This window comes from Terrapene carolina, unplaced genomic scaffold, assembly GCF_002925995.2.
Source record: "Terrapene carolina triunguis isolate 2854851 unplaced genomic scaffold, T_m_triunguis-2.0 Scaffold95, whole genome shotgun sequence".
In the NCBI taxonomy this organism is placed as follows: Eukaryota; Metazoa; Chordata; order Testudines; family Emydidae; genus Terrapene; species Terrapene triunguis.
In genome coordinates, this window is record NW_020664446.1 from 40,696,822 (window position 1) to 40,723,567 (window position 26,746).

Below are 26,746 nucleotides of genomic sequence, written 5' to 3' on the forward strand. Positions count from 1 at the left end.
TTAGATATCCCAAGCTGGGACGCTGACACTGTTGTGAGAACAAGCTGTATTGTCCAAGTCCTCCACCATCAGCCCATGGTGAGCAATACGCCCATTCCTCAGAGGAAATAACCCAATTCTCGGGAGGTTACTTTGTCCAGACTGGGAGGGTTGCACTGAATCACTAGGGCGTGCTTCAACAAAAATGCGGTTTTGTGCTCCAAAAAGGAACCCACTATTGTTCCTCTCCGAATAAGTATCCTTGTGCTTGTTCTCCACATAGCAGAGCTGGACCTTGAAAGCCTCCTGAAACCCTCTTCGGAAGTTCTCATTGAAATACCCATAGATGATTGGGTTGATGCTGCTGTTGAAGAATGCCAGCCAATGGGCAAATGGAAAAATATAAACTGTGATCACGTTGAGCTGGTACTCAGTTAGGTTTCCATAATCTGTCAGCAGCATTAAAGTCCACAGGGGCAACCAGGAGAGAGTGAAGAACAATGCCACTATGATCAACATGTTGATAACCTTGACTTTCCTCTTGGAGACCCTCCTCCCCTCATTCTCCTCTGACTGGGAGCCTCCTATGGGCGCAGAGGACTTGAAAAGTTTGAAAGCGATACGTGCGTACATGATCACAATTAAGGTAAGAGGGGCCACGTAAATGTGAGAAAAGAGTACGGTTGTGTAGATCTTTCGCATTCCCTTGTCAGGCCATGCTTCCCAGCAGGAGTAGAGTGGGTAGGAATTGTTGTACGCATCCACCATGAAATGATATTCATCCCTGGTGACTGTCAAGGTGACTGCAGAGGGGCACATGATTATCAAGGCCAAGACCCAAATGATAACTATGGTGATTAGGGCTTTCCTCAGAGTTAGTTTCTGTCTGAAGGGGTAAACAATGCAACGAAACCTATGAGAGGAAGAAAAAGAGTGTTGCTTTTAAGTTCTGCTGAGGTGCTTACGCTATGTACCAAGGGACATTTATAGAGGCCTTTTCTGACTTTTCATGCAGAAGATTGAGGTTTGAGTCCTCCCATCCTGACCTCTGTCTCTATAAAGAGGTACATTCATACTGTAGCAAAATTGATTTCAAACCAGTAATTGTACAAAATGCAGTTTACTTGATGAGTCATTTTTTCTCATCATCAGACATCAGCCTGCATTGTGGAGCTAAATCACTGCACAATACAGAAGAGTGAGAAGTTTAGCAGAAGGATCTATGGTGATCAGGGCCGGCTCCAGGCACCAGCCCAGCAAGCAGGTGCTTGGGGCGACCAAGGGGAAAGGGTGGCACGTCGGGCTGTTTGGCGGCAATTTGGTGGAGGGTCCCTCTCGGAGGGAAGCACCTGCCACTGAATTCCTGCCAAAGAAGAAAGCGGCACGGTGGAGCTGCCGCCGGAGTGCTGCCAATCGCAATTGCGATCGCGGCTTTTTTTTTTTTCCCCGCCTCTTGGGGCAGCAAAAACCCTGGAGCCGGTGCTGATAGTGATTAGGTCCTACAACACAGGCTGATGTCACAGTGTATGTGAATGTACTGACCTGGCCCACAAATAAACTCCTACTGAGTATTAAAGAGCAGGGCCATATCCACGTGTCACTGTGAAGAAATATAAACCCAAGAAAAAACAAAGAAATTGCAGTCAAGTTGCTTTAGTGGAAAAAAACAAACCCAGCAATTCATGGTTCAATCTCTCCCTTTAACATTTTTTACAAGTGCAAACTGCTTATGGAATGTAACAAAAACAAAGATGCTGTAGAAAAATGAAGTGATTTTTTAAACAAAAAGTTTGATGTTTTATTCCTTTACATTGTCTAAAACATCATGCAATGAAATGTTTTAAATGGGCATTGATATTTTAGGAATCAGCATACTGAATATTAAACAAAGTGCTGAAGTTCCCTATGCCCTCGCCTAGAACCAGCGGTACATTTTCTATTATATGCATGATTTTTTAAAATATTTTAAGCATCCTGGATCTGATTCTCCCTTATCTTGCCCATTGCACAGTCATTTATGACCATGTAAAGTGAATAATGAACATTGCTAAGTCAGAATTTTCCACTCACTCTGGTCTGGGCAGAAAGATGATGTAGCAATCGGTTACTGTGAGGATGTAGTACGGGACGATCTCATGGTGTTCCTATGTCTGCTTTTTCATATAGGTGCCAATTTGAAAGAAGAGAACTGGAAGATTCTTCTAATTTTTGATTCTCGGAATCCTAGCTGACAAAGTGTGGTGACACTACAAGGTGACATCAATGTGTATTCCAATATTACCATGTGACATAATGTGATGATGGCAATTTGGAGGAAAAAAGCAAAAAACTCAGTGATGAGCATTTGGATTTTCCCATGTTCTGCAAAGATAGATCTCTCAATCAGGAAATTGGCTGGAAAAAGGAAAGATGATCTAGGTCACTCCTATCTAAATAAGAATGTTAGCAGATGCATTGTCTCCTCTCACCCAGAATAATGAAGAAGGCAAGGGCAAGAAAAATAGAAACTGTGATATTTTTCATCCTACCAACGCAACATAATCTTGTGAGCATTCATTTGTCTGCTATGCTTGGTGGTATCTATGTTATAACACATTCTTTCCTCAACTGAATGGCCAATGTGATAACATGGTTCCTAAAAATGGTTATAAATGGTTTTTTTTGCCCATATGTGAAATAAAGTGTCATAACAGACTCCCTTACCCATGGCAGACAACTGTTTGCACAAATTCTTTTTCTAGTGTAGACAAGCACACACTGACTCTGCACACATTGACCAGCAGAGGATACTTAGGGTGACCAGATGTCCCGATTTTATAGGGACAGTCCCGATTTTTGAGTCTTTTTCTTATATAGGCTCCAATTACCCCCACCCCCGTCCCGATTTTTCACATTTGCTGTCTGGTCACCCTAAGGATACTATACCCTTTCACAGCAAGGCTACATAAAATCATAGAAGTGTTGGACTGGAAGGGATCTCAGGAGGTCATCTAGTCCAGTCCCCTGCACTGAATGCAGGACATGCCCACTAATGGATTCATTTGCAGAGAGCATTCAGCTGTGGCACAAGGAACCCATCCTCAGTATTTCCTACAACTGGTATCAGGGCATTTTAGATATTGCCTTTCCAATGGGTATTGACACTAGGAGGAAAGGACTTGGTTTACTAACACAATGTAATGTATATCCAGAAAAATGATGTTACAACATTTTTCAGATTGTATCTCAGACACCAAGGCCTGGACTGAAATACAATCACAGCTGTGTTGGGGAAATCATTTACCCACACAGCTGTGTCACAAGCCTTTTGGAATGTGGCATGCTTTTGTTAGTGTGGATCAGACCTAACAGTCTTATAGTCACATTAAGGGAACATAAATGGTCTTTAGAACATAGTTAGCTAAAAGTTCAGGACACAGCTGTGCTGTAATGGGTATCCTAAAATAACTGTAACTGCAGTGTAGCTGGGGCCAAAAATTGTAATTATAGGGAAGCACCTAGATGACCTCCACCCTTGTATTTTCTAAAGGAAGAGAGCTGAACATATCTAACTGAAACTCCTTGCTGGCTCTGTTTACCAAGCAAGTGTTCTTTGTCTCTTCAGCTAAACTAACACTATTGATAGATCAAGTCTTTTATGCATTGCCCACAACCTCTTTCATCCACCCACTCACCCACCTAAAGATCAAAGGCAATGTAACATATTTTTGTCTTACTTAATTTTGAACATGTTTAAACAGCTGGTTTGCTTTAGTGGGTAACATTCTGTTGGGATGCTATTTGCCCTCCATCTGAGCTCTCAGAGAATAAAACATCTGCCACAGATAGAAGAATGTTTTTTTGAGTCACAACATCAGTTTTCTGTTGCTGAGTCACAGATTCTGCTGCATTTAAAAAGAGAATCCATTTTATTTTAGCCGTATTATTGTGCCTTTTGTTAGCCACTCACTGGGAAATGTTAGTCTGAGTAATGAGCTATGTCAGAACTGTTTCTCAAACTCTCTCACACAGAGCTCTGAGTTACTCACTGGGAGTTATTTATACAGTTTCAGAGAAACTAGGAGGACAATCCATATGCTTTCTACCAATACCATTGAGAACTGAATTCCATACATATAGTGGAAGGAAAGCAGTTCACTTTCTATGATAAACTACAACCATTAAGTAGGCGTGGACCTCTTCAGTCCTAACATGTTACCACACTTTACATGGCTACCGTGATTAAATATGGATTTTTGCAATTTTTTAAAGGAATCCTATGTGTGCCCCATTTTCCCCTATGTGCTGTAGTGTTATCTAGGGGGTAGAAAGGGTGGTTTGCTCTCTGCAAAGACTCGGGTATGAATGGTTCCCAGCTGTCTGGGGTTTAGGCCCCATATCAATGGAGCCCTTTTGAGAAGACAATGGCAAATCCAATCACTGGGACTTTGATATCTAGCAACCAACAATCATGGATGGCACATCTCTCTGCAGGAAGCCAAGCAGTGTTTGACACGCTGGAGAACAAAGGACTGGGGAAGTGCCAGGAGGGCGGTTAAGGGTTGACTGCTGGAGGAATCAAAGACACGTGTACTGGGATGAAGGGAGGTCAGAAGGACAGGACTTTGGATTCTGTGCTGACCAGGATGGACTCTGCTGTAACTTTCTTTTCTCTATGCTAACCAAGGACTTCCTATGCTGTGTTCCAGTTGACTAATAAACTGTTCAGTTTTATAATGCTGGCTGAGTGTCACTGCAAATGCTGATGGAGGAGGTGCTCCCTAAGGATTGTACAAGTCTCCCTCAGGGGTCTTTCCCAGTTGGACTTGCTGAATGGAGCTCACAGTGTGAAGCAGGGGTGCTGAAAGACCAGAGGTCCGGCCTAAGGAGGCGGTGAAGCTGTGTGGCTCACCTTGGAGGACAAGTGAGGCACCTAGGGGGACTGGCACACTGAAGGGGTCCTTCCAGAGACTGTTTCTTCCAAAGCTGGAGCAATAGCACCAATCCTGTGGATCTATGACAGTTACCTTTCTAGCTTCCTGGCTGCCCATTGCACACATCTTGGACTCACATGCCAATATATGGTAGGCCTGAATCTCTTCTTTCCTTTTTGTCTTCCTCTTCAATTTTCTTTCTCTCTCCACCATCACATACATTTTGTATTGTATCTGCAGGATCCCAAGGGAATGGGGTGAGAGACTGATGGAACACAAACAGCACTCAGCCTGTATGCTCTAGAGGAGGAAAACAGTTACCATGAAGATGCAGTATCCACCAGATGGGACTCCCCAGAGAAACAGAACTGAAATGACCATAAACCTTACTCCGTTTTCTGCAGGCAAATGGCTAGAGCGAGAGTACTGCGGACACGTACCTTTCCACTGCAATGGCCACCAGAGTGAAAACTGAAGATGAGACAGACATCCCCTGCACCAATCCACTCATTTTACACATGATGTTGTCAAATGGCCAACCTGGAATTACATAGATAGCATCGTGGGGACACATTCATACCATAAACCCACTATGCAGAATAATCTGCATTCACCTAGGGTTGTGCAGAGCTGCCAAACCTAAGCCTTGTGAAAAGGCTGATAAATTGCCTGTCATAAAACATGACTTTCAAGGATTTGTGATCTGTCTGATCTAAATTGCACTAAGCTGGCACTTGGCAGTTGAGTAATTTTCTTTTCTAAAAGAAAAAAATAAAAGTAAATCAAATTTGCTTCCACACAGTGTGGGTGACGCCTAATTCTCAAGCCTGAGGATACCCCATTTAACCCTCAGTTTCTACCATGCATTTTGGTCACAGTCTTTCTGATTGAGGTCTGGACAAAACCCCGTAAACAATCAATGCTGCCACTAAATGCAGCCAGAGAACTGTGCAGTTTTCATAGCTATTAGAAATTTTACAGATGTTCAGCAGATATATTCCAAAGCCTGTAAATGTACCAGTTTTAGCTTGATTTTTGCATGCATTCAGCAATTTCCTCTAGCTGTACGCATTGGTTGTGTGATTACAAATCAATTTCTGAAGTGGTACTAGGCTGGCGGTACATCTGGTTTGTTATCACACATTTCATGTCCTTTAGCAATGTAGTGACTTTTTTAAAAAGGTGTGGATCACTGTGGGCCAGCATGGGGTGAGGATGATACTAAGCCATACTCCAGTCCATGACATTCTGAATAATTACATATTCTTTAAAGTGTACCACATTCTTTCAAGACCTAATGAATAGCCAGACATAAATATCATCCCTGGTCATCTCTCTTAGAATTGTATTGAATATTTCTAACACTAATAACCAGATTTCCATTTTTGTACAACATCTGCACAGGCACTCAGCTAATAGTCTAACTCAATATTTATTACAATGTGGTTCTTCTCTGAAACTTGACTTGTTGCAGGGCTCTGTTTGTCTCCCTCACTTATTTCCAAGTCAAATATGCTCAGTGTATAAATAAAAAAATATATTTTTCTAACTGCCAGCCCTGTAAATGGAACATGGGATATAAAAGCCAAGCTGGACTTTTTTGGCTTGTACTTGATAAGCAATAAAGGTTCTGCAATCGGAACTTAGTTAACAGTTCTGGTGATGATTCACATGATTATCCAGTTCCCTGAACCTTTGGTGAATCTGCAGGGTGCTCAGGGGTAAAAAGGAGAAAAATAAAATGTTAGTTGCCAAAGTCAGCAACTATGACTGAATAAATGCAGGGAGCAGATTGGCTGAATAAGAAGGGTGACTTTTTTGCGTAGTCCCTTGCCAGAGTAAATTAGCACTTTAAGTACAAAATAACTATATAAATGCAATGTTAAGGTTACATATTTTGACACAAAAAAGTAAAGAAATGCAAAAATTAAAGGTTTTTTTTGTTTACTCTGAGAAGTGGTTGTATAAAAATGACATCTTCTTATAAAGCACTTTGGATCCTTTGGGTGTTCAGAGTCAGACCTTAATGACAAAAATAAATGTGTTGCTTTTTCCTTCTGTTAGCATTGCAGATATAACACAGCGAAGGTGGCGTGAACCTGATTCTATTCCATCTTGTGTAACCTCAACAGATTTGTTTGCAAGGTGATAGGGTTGTACAGAGGTAAGTAAGAGTATAATCTGAAGACATTAGAGTTGCATGGGGCCTAATTTGGCCAGCAAGAACCTTAAGGTTATTACACTTGAGATTGAAAGAACCCAGTTTAAATATCAGACCCAGACTGAGTTTTTAGGACTGGCAGATAGAAAAACATCTTTTTACTTGTTAGTTGAGCACATTTGGTAATCACTGAGACAATAAGGATGGAACCCCACAACGGCATTTTTACGGAATCGCTTTTCAAAGTAGAAAAAACGGTTGCCTACGTTTCGTAACTGTTGTCCTTTGAGATGTATTGCTCATGTCCATTCCATTTTAGATGTGCGCGTTCCCACATGCACAGTTGTTGGAGATTTCTGCCTTAGTGGTATCCATAGGGCCGGCTGTGGCGCCCCCTGAGGTGGCGCTCCCATGTGGCGGTATATCAGGCACCACCGGCCGTACGCCCTCTCAGTTCCTTCTTGCTGGTAACTCTGACAGAGGGGTATGAGGGCGGGAAATGGAATGGACATGAGTAACACATCTCGAAGAACAACAGTTATGAAAGGTAGGTAACCGTTTTTATTTCTTCGAGTGATTGCTTATGTCAATTCCATTCTAGGTGGGCTCAGCGTTCACAGCTTAGCAGCTTGCAGTACTGCCCTACCAAAGCCAGCATTGTCCCAGGCCTGCTGGGTCAGCGCATAGTGGGACATAAAGTTATGGACAGATGACCAGGTGGCTGCTCTGCAGATGTCCTGAATAGGCACCTGGGCCAGAAAAGCTGCGCCCTGGTAGAGTGGGTGGTGATGATCGCCAGAGGTGGCACTTTCGCTTGGTCATAGCAGAAGTGAATGCAGGCCGTGATCCAAGAAGAAATTTTTTGTGTGGATAGAGGGCAACCTTTCATCCTGTTGGGCATGGTGACGAATAATTGTGTCGATTTACGGAACATCCTGGTTCTGTCAATGTAGAAGGCCAGAGCCCTCCAGACGTCCAAGGCATGTAGCCTACGCTCCTCCTCTGATTTATGCAGCTTTGGAAAGATGACCGGTAAGTAAATGAATGAAAGTAAACTGAGAGATGACTTTGGGAAGAAATGCTGGGCATGGTCTGAGCTGGACCTTGTCCTTGTAAAAGACCATGTATGGCGGCTCCAAGATGAGTGCCCAAATCTCGGATACTCGGCAGGCCGACGTCACTGCAACTAGGAATGCGACTTCCAGGAAAGGGGGAGGAGGGAGCAAGAAGCCAGAGAATCGAAGGGGGGACCCATGAGTTGCGTCAGCACCAGATTCAAATCCCACGGTGGGACGGGATCCCTGACTTGTGGGTAGAGGCGGTCTAGGCCCTTAAGGAATCTGGCCATGATGTCCTGAGCAAAAACCGACCTGCCCTCGAACGGCAGGTGGAAGGACAAGATGGCCACTAGATGGACCTTGATGGATGAAAGGGACAAGCTCTGGAGCTTGAGATTCAGGAGTTAGTCCAGAATAAGCTGCAGAGAAGCCCATTTGGGACGGACACCTTTGTCCACGATCCAGCAGGTGAACTGTTTCCACTTTGCCAAGTAAGTCACTCTGGTGGAGGGCTTCCTACTTCCCAACAGGATGCGCTGAACCTCAGTTGAGCACCGCTGCTTCTGCGCATTTGCCACGCAGCAGCCAGGCCGTCAGATGTAGCGCCGCCAGGTTGGGGTGCAGGAGACTATCATGGTTCTGGGACAACAGGTCCAACCTGACAGGTAGCTGGAACGGGGTTGCTACCGAGAGGTCCAGCAGGGTGCTGAACCAGTGTTGGCGCGGCCACGCTGGCGCTATGCGGATGATCCTTGCCTTGTCCTGTTTGATCTTCACGAGGACCTTGGGCAGCAACGGCAGCAGAAGGAAGGCGTACATCAGAATCCCTGACCACGGGAGCAGAAAAGCATCGGACAGGGCTCCTCTCTCCATTCCCCCCAATCAAACAGAAGACGTGGCATTTCTTGTTCTGCCTGGACGCGAACAGGTCCACCTGGGGAGTTCCCCACCTGTGGAAGAGGGAAGTGACCACCTCTGGATGAAGGGACCACTTGTGGCGAGAGGAGAACGTCCTGCTGAGGTGATCTGCCAACCCATTCTTGGGCCTCAGAAGATGAGTGGCTACGAGATGGATATTGTACTGTAGACAGAAGTCCCAGAGCCAGAGGGCTTCCTGGCAAAGGGTTGACGACCTGGTTCTGCCTTGCCTGTTGATATAGAAAACCGTGGTCATGTTGTCCGTCAGGACCTGGACCCTCTGTCTTGTATATGAGGTAGAAAGGCCTGGCAGGCCAGTCGAACTGCCCTGAGTTCCCTGATATTGATATGAAGGGAATGATCTTGACTGGACCAATGCCCTTGAGTGTTGAGATCGCCGAGGTGGGCTCCCCAGCCCAGGTCTGAGGCGTCGGAGACAAAGGTCACCGACGAGGATGGGGACATGAAGGAAACACCTTCCAACACCGATGCGGGATCCTGACACCATACGAGGGACACCAGGATGCTGTCTGGAATCCTGACTACCCAGTCCATGCTGTGCCGGTTGGGGACATAGACCGATGCCAGCCATGCCTGAAGAGGTCTGAGGCAGAGTTGTGCATGCCGGACACATAAGTACATGCTGCCTTGTGGCCCAGCAGCCTCAGGCACGTGTGGGCAGTGGTGAGTGGGTGGGTCCGCAGGCCCGCGATGAGGTCCGCCATGGCCTGGCATCGAGTCTCGGGGAGGAAGGCCCTGGCCCAAGTAGAGTTGAGGAGCGCTCCGATGAACTCTATGCGTTGTATTGGGGTTAAGGTTGACTTTGTCTTGTTTATTATTAACCCCAGGTCACGACAGGTGGAACAGACCAGGTCAAGATGTCTCTGCACCTGACCCAGAGACCAGCCCCTTATCAACAAGTCGTTGAGGTACGGGTATATTTGGACTCCTCGACGTCTCAGGTAAGCGGCCACTGGCGCTATACATTTTGTGAACATCCTCAGGGCTGACAAAAGACCAAAGGGCATCGCCATAAACTGGAAATGGCGCTCTCCCGACATGAAGCAGAGGAAGCGCCGGTGGAAGTAGCAGGAGTAGAATCCTCTGCCTTCCATGTTCTGAGGAACCTTTTCTACTGCTCCCAGGTGAAGGAGGTTTTCGACCTCCTGAACGAGGAGTTGCTTGTGAAAAGGGTCCCTGAAGAGGGACAGGGAAAGGGGGTGGAAGGGATGGTTGACTGTAAACTGCAGGATGTAGCCTGAAGAAACAATATCTAGCACCCAGCGGTCTGAGGTGACATGGGACCAGGCCGACTGAAAGGTCGGAAGTGGTTGAGGAAAGGGAGGGTTGGATCCAGTACATTGGCTGGGGCGCCATCCTCGAGCGCACCCTCAAAGTGACTGCTTCTGGCTTCCCCGACTTCTGGGAGGGTCAGATTGAGCAGCCAGATAGGAAGAGGATGGGTAGCGTCTCTTAGTCCCTTTGTCCTTGTCCTTCCTCCTGTAAGGGCCAGACCTAAGATCCCCCCAGGACTTAGACTGTGTCGGAAGAGGCGGAGGGCAGAATGGCTTCCTGGACTGCTGCGGGGTGTGCAGACCCAGAGTACGGAGGGTGGTTCAGGAGTCCTTGAGCCCATGTAGCCTAGAGTCAGTTAGCTCAGAAAAGAGCCCTGAACCCTCAAATGACAGGTCCTGCATCGTGGTCTGCATCTCCTGAGACAGCCCAGAAGCCTGCAACCAGGAGCTGTGTCACATGGCTACTGCTGACGCAACCACCCTGGCAGCCGAGTCTGTCGCATCCCAACGCGAACTCTTGGGCACGAGCCTGTGGGAGGGCCTCCGTGAACTTATTAAGGGAGTCCCACAGGTTAAAGTTATAATGTCCCAGCAAGGCCTGATGGTTGGAGACCCTAAATTGTAGGCTGGCATCCAATAAACTTTTCTCAAAAATAAGTCGAGTCTCTTGGCCTCTTTATTTTTGGGCGTTCCGCTGAGGTGGCCCTGTCTGTCCCTTTCTTTCCCCGCAGACACGACTAGTGATGCTGCGGGGGGATGAGTATACAGATACTCAAAGGGACATTGTATTTCTTTTCCGCTTTCTTGGATGTTGGCAGAATAGCTGAGGGGGTTTGCCACACAGACTTGGCTATTTTGAGCACCCTGGGTGGACGGGCAATGTGATTTTTGCTGGTATGGTGGCCGAGATGACATTGAAGAGATCATCTGCCTCTTCAGCAACCTCTTCGATTTGCAAGCCCAGATTCTCTGCCACCCGTTTAAGGGGGGCCTTTAAAAGGCCTTTGCTCTTTAAAATCGTCCAGAGGACTGCTGGTGTGGAAGGGTCCGGCCACCGCCTTGTCTGGGGACGACGACGATTGAGTGGCCTGGGGGATGGTGTCACCCCCTTCTTTGTCAGAGGAGGGCTCCCTCGGCGCTGGAGTATGGGGCGCGGGTTCCACCTCCGCCACGGTGCCGTGCTCCGATTGCGGCACCAGTGACACCTTGGCTGGCTTGTTCAATGCAGCCAGGGAGGGCTGAGAGTACTGGACCGGCATCATGGATTCCAGTACTGCCACTGGGGGGGCCATGGCTCCTGCTGCATCGGCACCGCAACCGGTGCCGCCTCGGTCTCCCGCGTTGGAGGGGAGTCACCCCACCTCGGCAATGGGCTGAATTCATGGTCCGAACCTGACCACTGCCCCTCTGGTGACCACAGCTGGGCCATCAAGGCCTGAGTCTGCCTACTGACCCTGGTAGGCGAATGGCAGAGCGACTGGGAGAAATGCTGCCTGCCGGAGGAGCAGAACCAGGGCAAGTGTGACCAACATTGAGACCCCGAGTGAGCCCTCCAGGATGGGGACCGACGATGAGGATACCTTCTGGGAGAAGGTGTCTGGCATCTAGGTGACCTATGGCCAGACGGTTGTCAGTACCGGGGCGGCACCATGAGTCCGGAGTCCCCTGCCTAGTAGGAGGGGATCTCAATGGAGATCTTGGCCATCTGGCTGGCAAGCTAGGGTGTGGCGCTGGGTCCCGAGGTCGCAGCGAGGGGGACTTGCATCTGCGATCCAGCAAACTGGGGTGTTCTGCCAGTCTATGCTGCAGCACCCTGGTGACCTTCCCCTTCACTGCCACAAGCGGAGCCGTATCGGTCACCTGGCGTGACACCTGCGGAGTCAGTTGGCCTGGCTCCTTGGCCGCCGAGACAACTTTGGGCATTGCGGACCCGATCACAGGCTGGGAACCCTTGCCACTGCCCAGCGTGGGGGGCAGGTCCTTGACTGGGCTGGTGGGTCAAACCTCTGTGGTACCCCTGTGACTCCCCGTAGCGGGCGCATGGCCTGACAGAGGTCCTTTGCCCGATGCTCCTCTGTCCTTCAGTGCCGAGGGGCTTCGTTTTTCAGCTTCTTCTTTGGCACCGGCAAGATGGAACAATACCGGGGTGAGTCCGGTGCCAGTGGTGCGCCGTGCGCCGAGGCTGAAGTGCTGGGAGTAGCTGGTGAGGTGGAGGGTTCCAACGCCGGATGAACAGCAGCCTCCATCAATAACTCCCTCAAGCGGATATCCCACTCTGTCTGGGTCCACGGGCAAAAGTTCTTACAGATGCGGCATCTGTCCTTGCGATGGCCTTCTCCGAGACAGTTAAGGCAGCTATCGTGTGGACCGCTGATCAGCATCCGCCTGCTGCATGACGCACATGGCTTAAAGCCAGGGGAGCGGGGCATAGTCCCAACAGGGGACTCTCTTGACTAACTAACACTATCAACTAACTAACTCTGAAACTATGTACAACCACAACTAACAAGTCAATGGATTAACTGCTACTGTTCTTGTGAAGCAAGACAAGGTGCTCCAACCAACCGTCACGGGCAGTAAGAAGGAACGGAGAGGGTGCAGGGCTGGCGGCGCCTGATATACTGCCACATGGGACCGCCACTCCAGGGGGAGGCACAGCCGGCCCTACGGATACCGCTAAGGCAGAAATCTCCGACAGCTGTGCACATGGGTGCACGCACATCTAAAATGGAATTGACATGAGCAAGCACTCGAAGAAGAACCATACTTTAAGGTTCTCATACTAACATTAACTGATCCACATTGAAGAAACAGGATCATACTATGATCTTGACTTAATGGAATTGCATTTGTTTACACCAGTAATATATAAATATATATATTTAACAGTGTAAACTGTAATCAAAATATTTTATATGTTGAATATATAAATAAGGTAATATTCCTATAAGAACCTTAGCTTTGGCATTCCCTGTTACCTTCACCTTGCACTAGCACATTTGTTTTCATTTCACTTTCTGTGGCAAAGAGTTGGTTCAATTTCCAATCTGATTCTCACTCCTTGCGTAAACAAGATCTGGGATTGCTGTAGTACTGAGATAGTCCCCTCAGGCCCAGGGGAAAGGTAGTATCTTGCATCTTCTCTGCAGGAACCCCACTGCCTAATTTTAGAAAAGGTTTCACTATTGGGATCTATAAGGAATGCTGTCCAGTTGCCCAAGAGTGGCAAACCCAATATTCAAGGTGGGATGGTATAGAGTGGGAGAAATAGAGAGACCTTTGGGGCCCTCCCCAAGGAAGTGAAGGATTCCCATGGGAGACACTCGAGAAGACTGTTTGTTATTCTTGTGATGAATGTGGCCTATTATCAATGTTGGATACTTCAGTTTCCTCTCTATAGATTACCAACAACTTTGACACCTAATGGCACCCCAGTTTGCATGGCTACAGCACAGAAGACAAGTCCTGGGCATGCATTATTTCCAGTCTGTAGAAAGGTAAAAGAATAGGCAACCAACTCAGCTTTGACTGCACTGTGCATTCCAAATCTCTAAAACTTCACAGTCAGTTTCTAAGCATATATTGTTTGGTGTTTAATAATTTACTAGAAATTGTTCCGGAAGTCAGGCTGGAAAGAATGAAATGAGAAGCTACCCTCAAAACTTTCATGAACAGAAGAAAAAGTGTTAATTTCCATCTTCAACATAGCACCCATCTGCATTGGTGCTTCTGTGGGATAGCTTGTGGAAAGAGTTGAGGAGGAACAAGATTGCCTTAGCATAAATTTTACAGTCTTGTTTCACTGTTTGCCGCATTTCAGGACCAGGAAGCTAGTTCTGTATTACAATGCAAACCCTATCCCAACAGTCCTATGTGAGGTCATTGCTTACCTAAGCATTTCTGACATGCTACTAAACAACTTGTTGCCATAATTATATGCTCTGCTGGGAGTTATATTGATTAATTCACCGGACATTTGTGGAAAAACATTTAGTGCATTTCCATTTACAGTCAGCAGTCTGTCATAGGTAGGCTGTACATTCTAGCTTTTCTATAGCACATATCCTCTTAATTTTTGGGTTAGATGGAACCAAACAAATTACTTGTTAAGCAGCTATAATCTATTTTCATTTCATAGGGGGTAGTGACCCTTCTGCAGTGTATTTGGAAATAGAGGAGCATTATTACTGAACTATGTGCGGTGAGATGTGGGAAGTATTTGATGCAGAGAAGCAGTAAGAAACAATAACCTGTTATATTGTACTCCATTTATGTGTGTTGCACCATGTGTAGGCTATAACAAATCCTACTAATTACCATGAATAATGTGATTGCTCTGTTCCATTCACACTGTGAAAAATAAGCCAGCCCCTGTGATAATTTAGGCTGAGAGAGGGGAGAGAAGTTTTAGCCTATTATTTATCTAAAATGTCACACACTGCAAATGAAGCCGTACAAAGATAATATTTCTACAATACAGTGAAAAAAGGAGGTTTATGTAGACACGAGACCAAATTCAGTGAAGTTACACCAGGGATGAATTTGGGCCATGCTCTTTATAGTCCACAATTTATAAGAAAACAAGAAAAAATGTCCTGATCTTTAAAAAAATCTCATTCTTTGTTGAGTCACCCTGTGTGACACTGCTTCCCATATTTTTCATAGTACTATTATGATATGATTGTGTCATAGTCATAATGTATTTGATGCCAGATAAATCATATGAGGTATCATTGGAAAGTTATGATTTACTGAATATGATTATTCTATTTGTATGGAAGTATCAATTTTGTATCTAAAGTTAGGAATATTGAATACATTTGTACTATAAAAGTGTTTGCACTTGGGGAATGCCCACCAGACAGAATGAAATCAGTATGGCTGGCTAGCTGGGGACAAGTCAATGGACCATGAGGGAGAACAATCGGTCTTTGAAGATGCTAAATCTCCCACCTTCCTGAGAAGCTTTCTGGGATGCTATAAACCGCCTCTGATTCATGGCTGCTTTGACACCGCAGGGTCATGTGTTCAAGTCACCTGGTACTGGACTCCATGATAGACCACCAGTATTTTTCCACTGAGGGGTGGGAGGGAATCACATTGAAAGGCAAAGGATTCCCTCCATACGTAAATCCTATATAAAGCAAGGGAGTGAGTTAATCAGGGTTTGCTCTTCACTGAATCCCCACCCAGGATGACTGCTGTGAACATCTAAGGGCTTGTCTACACTGCCAATTGAACGACAAAACTTTTGTCGTTCACAGGTGTTTAAGAAAGCCCCTCCCTCCCCTGAAAGACAAAAGTTTTGCCATGGCAAGTGGCAGAGTAAACGGCTCGTTGTCAGCAGGAGCGCTCTCCTGTTGACAACGTGAACCCCGCTCCGCTTGTAGGGGGTGGAAGTATTTTGTTGGCAAAAGTGCCAACAAACAGCGTTTACACTGCCCAACTTTTAGCGACACGGCCATGTCGACACAGCCATGTCGCTAAAAGCTGTGTAGTGTAGACAAAGCCTAAGCAACAAAGACAAAGTGGGGGAGAAGGATTGAGCCCAGGCTGGGAAGGAGTCTGGCCTGCGAAAGAACTACCTGGAGTTTTAGGCTGCAAGCCAGGGTGGATAAAAATCAATGGTTTAAAAAAAGTTGGATTTTTTTTTAATTTAAATCGGATTTTTTTGATAAAATGCTTTTTGAGGAAAGAACCTATCTAAAGATAGTTTTAATTAAGATACAATATAGCTCAAAGATATCTCATAATGGAATAGGGATTATAAATTCTAATTCTATAGTATGAGACAATATATTCATGTAATGTTTAAGAAAAGTTTTGTAAATGAGTTCCAATAGTCCATGGAGTAGGGACCCAATCTTATGGGGTTCCAGGGGCTTCTGTATAGACTATTTAGGTTAATCTTTCTATCTACCCAATGGGATTCAGTGCCCAGTCTAGAAGATACCATCAGCGATGCTTATTTTTGCAGTTCTCGAACTGTGGATTTGTGTCTCCAGAGGTAACATGCTTGTTAACAGCAAAAATGTTTTTAAATAAATAAATAATATATAGAGGTGAGAAATAACAGACCTCAACCCTGTTGTCCCTCTGCAAATTTGTGTACACAGAGTCAATCCCTTACCTCTCTCTAAAAGTGGAAAGTTTCAAAAAGTTCAATGAATAGAAGATTGTTGGGGGAGGAATAGATCTGGACAAGGAGAAGAAGTCTGGAAATAAATGTGAGAAGGCGGGGACAGGCAGTAGAAACAAAAGTGGAACTGTTTGAGCTGCTTATTCCAGAAGTCTTGAGGTCTTTCTGAGTGTAGCCTTCATTGATTTGAGATCTACCATACCATTCTCTCACTAGAAGGGAAAACCTATGATGGCAGCAGGCCATAAAAGAGACCCAGTTTGGGAATAAGAACCATTCAAGAAATATATGTTTCCTGCTGATGTTTTAAAGAAAGTTACACCAATGAATTGGTGGAAGTCACTTAAGCACTTGGATTCAGAGACTATTGAAGTGATAATCTCACTTTTAACAGCAGTAGCTTCTTCTGCCAGTGTAGAAAGAATATTTTCTTCCTTTGGACTAATTCATTCCAAATTGAGAAATCATTTGGGACCTGAAAAAGCAGGAAAGCTTGCTTTTCTTTTCCAGATTATGAACAAACAGGAAAATGAAGGTGAAGACGACTGAGTTTGCTGCAGAAGCCAATATTTTAAGTTTCTCATGTTGACCTGGCAGACATAATCGATTAAATTTTTTTGTAAAAATATTTCATTTAACTATTTTAGATAAAAACAATTTAACAAAAACAAACTTGATTTTAAAAAATTGAATGTGTAACTAAATTCAAAAATTCATATGCTTGTTTTGTTAAAATATTGTATGTTTGCTGTTGAAGAAAAAAAATCCAGAATACATAACGTTGTTGTTTTAGTTAAATAAAACAATTTAAATGTCTGTCTGGTGATGTTCTCCTCCTAATACAGCATGGCAAGAAAATCCTCCAAATATTAATGATTAACCTATTGAATTGGAGATAGTTCACCTCCCAATGACTTCATAAATATCTGCTTCAATTACCTTTGGTAAATGAAATAACCAAACAATCATTCATTTTCTGATATAGCTGTAAAACTAATCTGAAAAGTTTTCAAAATAAATCACTTAAAAAATGTATAGTGTGTACAATGAAACCTACACTGATCTCTGAGTTGTGAAGAATATGTATTAAGGTTATAGCAACCAACAAGAATGCACTTTTATGTAGAAATCCATGATTAAATCGAGTCTTCCTGACTAGTGATTTAAATCAATTTGATTTATGTGGATTTTGATCTAAATCAAATCCACTCTGCTGCAAGGAAGAGCAGCTTGCCTTCAAGAACCTCTGAAATCTGCCTAGAACAAGATTTAGGGTGAGAAATTACCACTTATAACCAGTTTCTTTAGTATTGTGAAAGTAGAATGAATTATATTGTAGAAGTAGAATGAATTAAAGAAATGCTGTATGTTCCTTTTAGCAGGAATGAGGAATGTTGAGATAAAGTTGTCAGGAAGAGGAACATTAAGGTATTGAACAATTGGTCCACTTAAGCTGATGGTGGGACATTAACAGGAGATTGGTGAGAGTTAATAAGGACTTGAGATATGTGTCTAGCCCCAGGTAAACTTATCAGTTCTGCTCCCTTTGTAATCTTGTTAATTTCACGCCCTTTTATCTCTATAAATAAGGTGGTTTGAGCCTTGTATGGCACTCACATTTTCTGGGTGTATTAGCAGAACGCTTTTGCTAATAAACAGAGTGGTCTGACAAATTGTGAGTCCTGAGTCTGATTTTGACAGTATCTTAAACTTATATTGCGTTTTTGTTTTATTTGCTGGGTAATCTGCATTGATCTGTTTGCTATATCTTATAATCACTTAAAACCTATCTTTTGTAGTTAATAAACTTGTTTTTGTTTTCTCTAAAACCAGCTGGTAGAATTCATAACTGGGGGTGGGGCAAAAAGCTGTGCATATCTTCCTCCACTTGAGGGAGAGGGCAAATTTAAATGAGCTTACGCTGTACATATCTCTGTGCAGCACAAGACAATACAATTTTGGGTTTACACTCTAGCGGGGGTGTGCACTTGAGTGCTGGGCAATTCCTTAGCTGAGCTTTCCCATGCAACGCTGATCTCAGCATCTGTGAAACTGTAGCAGGGTTTGTCCCTAACTGTGTGTGTGCTGGTAAAGTGCAGTCTGAAGCCTGAGGGAGGGTTTGGCTGGCTTGCCTCACCAGTGCAGTGTAAAGGGAACCCGGGCTGGTGGGACAGGTGGGCTCAGTGTTACCTCAGTTTCAGGTGGCACCCCGGAGGGGGAGGTGTAGCCCATCACACCCTGATCTACAATTCATCTTTCAGTATCCATCAATTAATCCTAAAACCCGATAATCCCTATCTCCCTTCCATCTCTAAATTCATTAACTGTGCAGTGTACAATTGCTGTCTGGAGTTCCTCTTCTCCAATTCTATCCTAGATCTTCTCCAATCCAACTTCTGTCCCTTGCACTCCACTGAAACTGTTCTTGACAAAGTCTCTAATGATCTCTTCCTAGCCAAGCCTCAGAAGCATCCTCATCCTCCTTGACCTGTCACCTGCCTTTGATACAGTTAAGCATGCTCTTTTTCTTGGAATCTTGTCCTCCTTTGGTATCCATGACTCTGTCCTCTCCTGGTTCTCTTCCTAATCATTCCTTGAGCGTATCCATTGGGGGAGCCGCCTCACCCCCAGCTTTCTGTGGGGCTTCCAGAGGGCTCTGTCCTTGGTCCCTTTCTCTTCTCCCTCTTCATCTTATCTCTGGATAATTGCATCCACAAACAAAAATTCAACTAATAGCTCTATGCTGATGACTCACAGATCAATCTTTCTACTCCGGACCTGTCTCTTTCTGTCCAAACTAAAATCTCAGCCTGTCTCTCTGACATCTCCTCGTGGATGTTTAGCCATCAGCTCAAGCTCAATATGGCTAAAACATAGCTCTTAAGCTCCCCCGGCCCCGCAAGCTCTCCCTGCTACTTCCTTTCACAATCACTGTGGACAACCATCCATCCTGTCTCCCACTCAGGCCCCTAGCATGGGCATCATCTTTGACTTGGACATCTCTCTAAGTCCTCAGATCACAGCTATGTCTAAATTTTTCCTGATTCTATCTGCATAACATCTCTAAGACACAATCTTTCCAATCCATCCACACAGATAAAACTCTCATCCAGGATCTCATCATTTTGCATCTAAATTACTGCAACAGCCTTTTCTCTGGGCTTGACAAGTGCAATTGTGCGCCTCTCATACCCATTCAGAATGCTGCTGCAAAGATTATTTTCCTAGCCTGTCAACTTGATCATGTCATGTCTCTCTTTGCATCCCTCTACTGGCTCCCCTTCTCCATCACATCAAACATAAGCTGCTTGTCTTCACTTTTCATGCCCTTCACAATTTATTCCTATCTCCCTTTGCTATTGAGAGGTAAACTCCTGCCTCTGACTGGCCAACGATGCCAGCCTTCATTGCCCACTAGTTACATTTTCAAACAAGCACTTTGTGCTTTCCCTCATGCTGCCCTTCACGCTTGAGAGGAGCTCCCCTTAAACATCCACAAAGCTACGTCATTATCTCTCCTTAAAACTCTCCTTTGGTGTGCTGCCTACAAAAAACTTGACAGGTGTAGGCCACAGGTACCACTCCCTATGATGCTGACCAATACTGCCTCATGGTTTCCTTATACTCCCCTGTCCATCTGTTCTCTCTTGTCTTACATTTAGATTGTAAGCTCTTTGGGGCAGGAACTGTCTCTTTTTTCGATGTTTGTAGAGTGCCTAGCACAATGGGGGTCCATGACTGGGGCTCCTAGGTATTATGGTAATACAAAGAATAAAGAAGAAAACTCAATATCCAGTACAGTGTGACCCAGAAGAGATAGGGGAAATTTTAATGTCCTTTCCCCACCAAGAGAGCTGCCCAGCATTAAAAAGCTCAGATGAGTGCATCAGCTTTTTCTCTGTTTTAAATCCGGCTCTCACGCACTGAACTGCAGCCACCATCTTTGTGTCTGACATCCTAAAACTAGATAGGGTTCTCTTCGGAGTCTCGTCAGAAGGATCAGAGGCTGTTGAGCAATTCTGTAGCTTCCTTCCTTTCCATAAACTATCCACTATGGCTTACTGCACTACGGTGTTGTCTGTTATATAGTGCAAACTACCTCTTCAGTAAATGAATAACCACTATATAAGTATTACAGGGTTTATATCTTTGTAGTATGTACCCATTAGAGGGTGATGTCATCTAACACATTTGACAACGTTTGGCATTCCGTCCAAGAGGGGGCAGTGGTACATGTATACACTAGCCATGACATTAAAGACTGAGAGTCTCTATTTGCTTATAGGGCTAGAAACTGGGAATTGGGCCCACGTTTCCCACCTGACAGTTCACAGAACTAATTACTAAGCCACAAGGGAGATAAGTGTTTATATCTAGTATTAGATTTTCTATTGAACTTTTTTTTTTTTTTTACTGTGGTTTCAAACTGGAATTGCAGCAGGGTATTAAATGTGCTTATGTTAATTATTAAATTGTAGTGTCTAGCATACCTGGTAGTTAAACTATTTCACTGCAAGTTGTCTCTCCTATTAACATTCAGCCAGTCAGTCGGTGGAGAGGATGGTAGAACAAGCTGAGATACACAATATACCATATGATATAGAGGAAATTATATAGTGTACAGGACATCAGGAAAAAACTACTTGATACCTTTCCCCAGACACAAAGATTCCAATATTTAGGTACAGGTATACTCTGAAAAGTGGTACTGTTAAAATGATATGAGACCCAGATGGTTCTTCTGATTGATATCAGTGAAAGCTTACCTGGGACCTGACAGCTGGGTTCTTTCTGCTTCTTATACTGTCACCAGAAATACAGATTCTGCACTAGATCTGGCTAGCACTTATGCAGGTGAGCAGTAGCAGGAAAGAGTAGGGAGCCTTCCCCACTTGTGCAGCTTGCATAAGGGTCAAGTAGAATTTCAGATCCTGAGCTCAGGGGATAATTCCTTTCTAAGGCACAGGGACTGGAGAAGAGTAGATGGAGCCAAGGCTCCACCCCTCTATGCTGAGAAGAACTGCTACCTCTCCTGAACTCCTTTTTGTATGCTTCTCTGCACACTGGGGAGCTCCAAGAGGCATTTTACTCCTTGAGTCAGAATATCTGCAGTTTTCCCTGTGGGGAGGGGTGGTTCTGCATCACCCCACTGGCACGTTTTAACCCTCTGTAATGAAAGCTGAGTTGAGTATTGTGTTGATGATACTAAACATGAAGCAGAATATACTGCAGCTGAATTGGTTCTGCCGTGCTAACAGGAGTAAAAGATGTTGCTTGACAATAAGTGAGAATATATTGTGTGCTTGGAAAACTCACAGAGAACAGATGGAGTAAAAAAAAGTGATGTTTTTACATATGCTAGTCATTTTCCTAACCAAACTGGCCCTTTAAAATAAAGTTAGTTAGTTTATACTTTCTCCATTCCTATTTTAAACACCACTGTAATGCTGGTTTCCTTTTGTACTGGGGACCAGCAAATAGAACAAGAGTATCAAAAGGCTATGACATGAAGGAGAAAGGAGTAAGGAAGCAGTCATAAGTTCCACAGAGGATTCAGAGAGCTGCTAGGAGGGTTGGGGAGAGGGGCCCTCCAAAAGCTGGGAGATCCTCAGTAATAGGGTGACCCAAAGGTGTGTCAGAGAAGTAGGGGAAACACTAGGAAAGTTTGCAGATAAAGTCAAAGAAACTGTAAGTGGGTCAAAAAGCAACAGCAAGAGGAATGGGGGACGTAGAAAATATTAATGTTATTTTGTCTCTTTCATGCGTCCAAGATAATGGTCTAATCCCATGCTTGGTCAGCTTCCTTATTCATTTAAATTGCTGCTATGTGCTGGGTTCCCAACATCTCTTCTAATTGGGAGCCCAGGGCAAACAAGCCCGGTTTGATTTATCTTTCCCTAACAATGTTGCACTCCTACAGTTGAGTGTCCTAAGCCTGTACGAAATCATCTCTAATAAATCCAGTGCATTTAACTTGTGAGTTTGATCATATCTTCTTGCTACCGAATGTCTGGTTAGAAGACTGCAATTACATGAGGCTGGTTTTATTTTTGCTGTAATCAGTGACTCTAGATGAAAGTTTCATGGATCATATAAGACATTTAAGTAGATGGAGGAAAAAACAGCTGGTTGCACTGAGTTTGAAACACATAAAAGTAAAAAACAACAACACTGACAAATTCTTCTAATTAATTCACAAGCTTTTTTTTCAAGTCACCATGGTACATGACAAGAGCTCCAGTGGAAGAGGGTTGTTGTAACAAGCGAGATTAAGAGCACCACAGCCTCCTGTCATGCTTATTTTAGACATCCTATCATATATTTTGCCCTTCAGAAATGTTCATGATGATGGGGAAGAAAAGAAAAGCAAATTGCTGCTTTCTTCTGCCTTCTGAAAGCTACTTGCTGCAGAGAAACACAGCCAGCCAAATCTACACTCAAGGCTACAGCCCACAAAAGAAAAAAGTATCAAAGGGAGAGGGAGACAAATCAGCGTTTAGGAATTAATTGAATTGCTGTGCTAATAAATGTTTTCTGTCAATCAGGCTGTCTGGTATTTGTATGTTAACGGCACTCAGTGCTCATGATTACAGTGTGCCATCCCATGCCATTCACTGGAAGATGGCTTCTCTGTTGAATTAAATGCAGTTATTTTCCCCCCTTTGGTTTTTGTGAATTTAGTAGCTGTGAAAGGTGGAGATTGCAGTCTGCTATTTACTCACAGAACAGGTCGAGTGACAGTGACAACTAGCTTCCCTCCATGTGCCTCCTCTCTGATCTTGAGGGACTTTCTTTAGGAAAGAAGGTAGTTTATTCTTCAGGCCTAGTCAGTCTTTGGTCTCTCTGCTGAGATTACCACAAGAGTGCCAACGGGTGCCAAGTATGGCTATTGTTTTATCATGTGGCTACTTGCCCACACAAACTGGACTGAAACCATCAACTTCTGGACCTGCTCTGCTGTACTCTTTCAGTTCTGATATAGTTTCACACATTTACATTGCCAAGGAAATCTTTCCAATCTTTGAGGGATGAGAAAGAAGATACTGCCAAAGGCAGGGAGACTGCCATGCAGTGGATCTGAATTACTAATATCTTAAGCCCCAATTTCAGGAAATCCACCATGGTGTTTTACTGGCCCCCATGGGGGAAGGGGGCGGGAGGGAGTTCTCTCCACCATCATGCTCCTGGTATTGTTTCTGAGGCAGCTTATGTTAGGTGATCTGCAAATGATACTGGAATTAGGAAATAAACTGGTATGTTCTTGATGTGGCTGACAGGTGTTGGAGTAAGGATGGGAAGAAGGGGAAATCCAAAAGAGAAAAACTGGATCTCTCATTGGATCTTCACAGCATTTAAAATTCCACTGCATCCTGCTGCTTCTGCCTCTTGCCAATGATATTCTGGGTTCAGCAAACCTTTACAGCATCAGAGTTGCCCACTGGGTTATAATTTGTTTGTTTCCATGATCTCCTGAAAGTTAGCAATATATAATTCATCCAGAAATGGTCAGCTACAAAATAAAAGATAAAGAAGCGAAAATACAGATACTTCCCCCTTCTCCCCCCCACAAAAAAAAATATGTGGGAGAGAAGGCCCACATTTGCCACTGACATCTGCCCTAGAAGGTCCTGCTGTTTTGTCTCTTTAAGAGTTGATATAACTCAGCCTTCTTGTGTAGGAAATAGATATTTGGGCACAGTTTCTGCATTACTGGCTTGATTCCCTGTAATGTCACAAACTGTAGAAAGTGGGAAGGGATTTCTGTCTTCAAATTGCTCAAAAGAGATATAGGTAAATCAATGTTGCCAAGTCTTGTGCTACTTGATGCTTTCATTAAAGCCCCAGCTTCTAGAGTTATATAATATGTGAGCATCTCAGGTTTTTTTTAAAACAAGTTTCTAGTCCTCATGGTTACAGAGAAGAGCTTGAACACATGACTACAGCGTAACCCAAAGGCTCAAAAGCCAAAATGCAAATAAAAAGAACGCCCATTTAAAAAAAAAATCTCATGATTTTTAAGCCCATTTTGTGATTTTTTTCGGGGCCTGCCTTATTACTTTTGAATGCTTGGGGTTGGCGGTACTGAATTTGATATCCTACCTTTCCATTTAAATCTTTAGATTACAGGAAAGAAGCAGCTATCATATAGTGAACAAAACCGAGAGGCCAGGCACAGTAGAGGAACAGTGTGCTGGATGTTTGGTGGGGGAAGAGAAGAGACGCAGGTGAGCTGGAGCAGGGGAAATGGTTGCACAGGCAGATATTGTGAGCCAGCTCTGTGAAAAAAAGATCTTCAGGCTGTTTTTGACATGCCACCTTTCAGTGGCCTGGAGTTATGAATGTATCAGCTACAGTTCACAAATGTTGGGGCCTGTATGTCTTCATTAGAATGATGTAGACTTGGCAAGGAATGAGCAGGAAGAGCTTGGGGATTCTTACTCTGCTGCTGTTCATACAGACTGTGAAATGGGACTAAAGGGAGAACATCAGTTTACAGAGTTGCTGGTCCATTAACCCTCAGAAACAAAATCACAATATTCAATGTGGAAATTATAATCAGAGATGTTCCTCTCTGCCTGCATTGAAGTTCACCTTTGTTTACAATATTTCCACCAGATCTCATTCAGTACTATTCACAGAGGCCCTGCCTTTCTCCCAGTTCCTAGAAAAGGGACATCCAGGTCAAAGATCAACAAGTTCTGCTGGACGGGCGGAATGTTGAAAAATTTGCCTGAAGACCTGAGACTTATGATCTAGGAAGTAGTTGTACCAATGTTCTACATTATTTCCCTTCCCACTGGGACTCCTCACTTAAGCCCCAGACTAAGGCTAAGTCTACACTACCCGCCTGAATCGGGGGGTAGAAATCGACCTCTCGGGGATCGAATTATCGCGTCCCGTCGGGACACGACAATCGATCCCCGAATCGACGCTCTTACTCCACCAGCGGAGGTGGGAGTAAGCGCCGTCGATGGGAAGCCGCGGAGGTCGATTTTGCCACCGTCCTTACAGCAGGGTAAGTCGGCTGCGATACGTCGAATTCAGCTACGCTATTCGCGTAGCTGAATTTGCGTATCTTAAATCGACCCCCCCCTGTAGTGAGGACGTAGCCTAAGAAAGTCCAACAGTCTCAAACAGATTCCTCCTCCAGTTCCCCCAACCCTTGGGACTCAGTTCCTAAGCCACTTTTTTCCTTCTGCTCCTTCAGACTTTTCTTTTGTGATCTGGGTCACTGTTCATTCCCTTGCTCACCTGTGATCAGGTTGTCCACTAGGGTGGTTGGCATACAGAAGATGCCCACCAGCAGATCACTGATGGCCAGGTTGAGAATGAACATGTTGGTGACGGTCCGCATCTGCCGATTCTTCAGCACGATGACACCTACCAGCATATTGCCAATCATGCACATCAGGAAGATGAAGATGTAGGCCAGGATGAACATGGCAGCTATGGGGGAGGAGTGCTGATAGTAAGACGAAAAAGTATACTTCTCCCTGAAGACATGATTTCTGCTGTCATTCTTGGAGTATGGTGAGCTGCTGTTGGAGGGGAGAAAAGTGTCACCTACAGAAAACAAGGTAGAAAAATAAACTCATGAAGGCCCCATCTGATAAAGGGATTATTTGATTCACATCAAACCTTTTCCAAGGCATTTTGTGGTTTATTTTTATTTACATTTTCATGTTATACATAAGAAATAAATAATGGTGCATGATTTATGACTAGGCAAAGCTGGACAGAATAGCAGCATAAGCTGGTCAAATGACTCAGCAGAAAAAATAAGCAGTTAGCAGGTCTTTTCTTCAAGAATCAATATTGAATAAGAAATTGAAAGTTAATAGAAAGCTTGAGTTAGAATCAGTCCTATGGTCCCAGATGTAGAGCCCATCCTTCCCAAAGACTTTCTCCCCTCGTAGTCACTATTATAGCTCTTCCACCTAAGGATCTGTGTGAGGCAGGGCTGGCTCCAGGCACCAGCTGAGCAAGCTGGTGCTTGGGGCGGCAGATCGTTCGAGGCGGCATTCTGCCCAATCCTAGGGCGGCACAGCCGCTTTTTTTTCTGTTTGTTGTTCTTGTTCCGTTCCGGCCGCCCTGCAGGGGGCGGCAGCGCGGAGAACCAGAGCGCCCTGCAGTGCAGTCCTCTTCCTTCCCTCCCCGCCGACCGGAGCGGAGCCCTCGCGGCAGGCGGCAGGAGGTGGCGCAGCGGGAGGGGCCGCGTGGCAGCGCCCCTGCTGTAGCCCTGGCCACCCCCTTCTCTCTCTCTCCCGCCCGCTCCCTCCCCC

At 44.7% G+C, this 26,746-nt stretch overlaps 1 protein-coding gene across 1 annotated transcript; it reads right to left on the reverse strand.

The window, feature by feature from the left end:
• NPFFR1 (neuropeptide FF receptor 1) lies at positions 1 to 26,022 on the reverse strand. The gene is made up of 3 exons (XM_026651111.1): positions 25,716 to 26,022; positions 5,333 to 5,432; positions 1 to 892 (listed from the first exon to the last, which is right to left on the reverse strand). Exons 1-3 carry the CDS (start codon positions 25,903 to 25,905, stop codon positions 1 to 3), a joined length of 1,182 nt encoding a protein of 393 aa, XP_026506896.1. The 5' UTR covers positions 25,906 to 26,022.
• Between the last annotated feature and the right edge of the window lie 724 nt (positions 26,023 to 26,746).

Coding starts and splice junctions, on each gene's coding strand:
- NPFFR1 (XM_026651111.1), bottom strand. CDS start 25,905: ATGTTCATCCTGGCCTACATCTTCATCTTCCTGATGTGCATGATTGGC. Junction 5,433..25,715: donor AGTGGACAACCTGATCACAG/GTGAGCAAGGGA, acceptor ATGTAATTCCAG/GTTGGCCATTTGACAACATC. Junction 893..5,332: donor GTGGCCATTGCAGTGGAAAG/GTACGTGTCCGC, acceptor TTCCTCTCATAG/GTTTCGTTGCATTGTTTACC.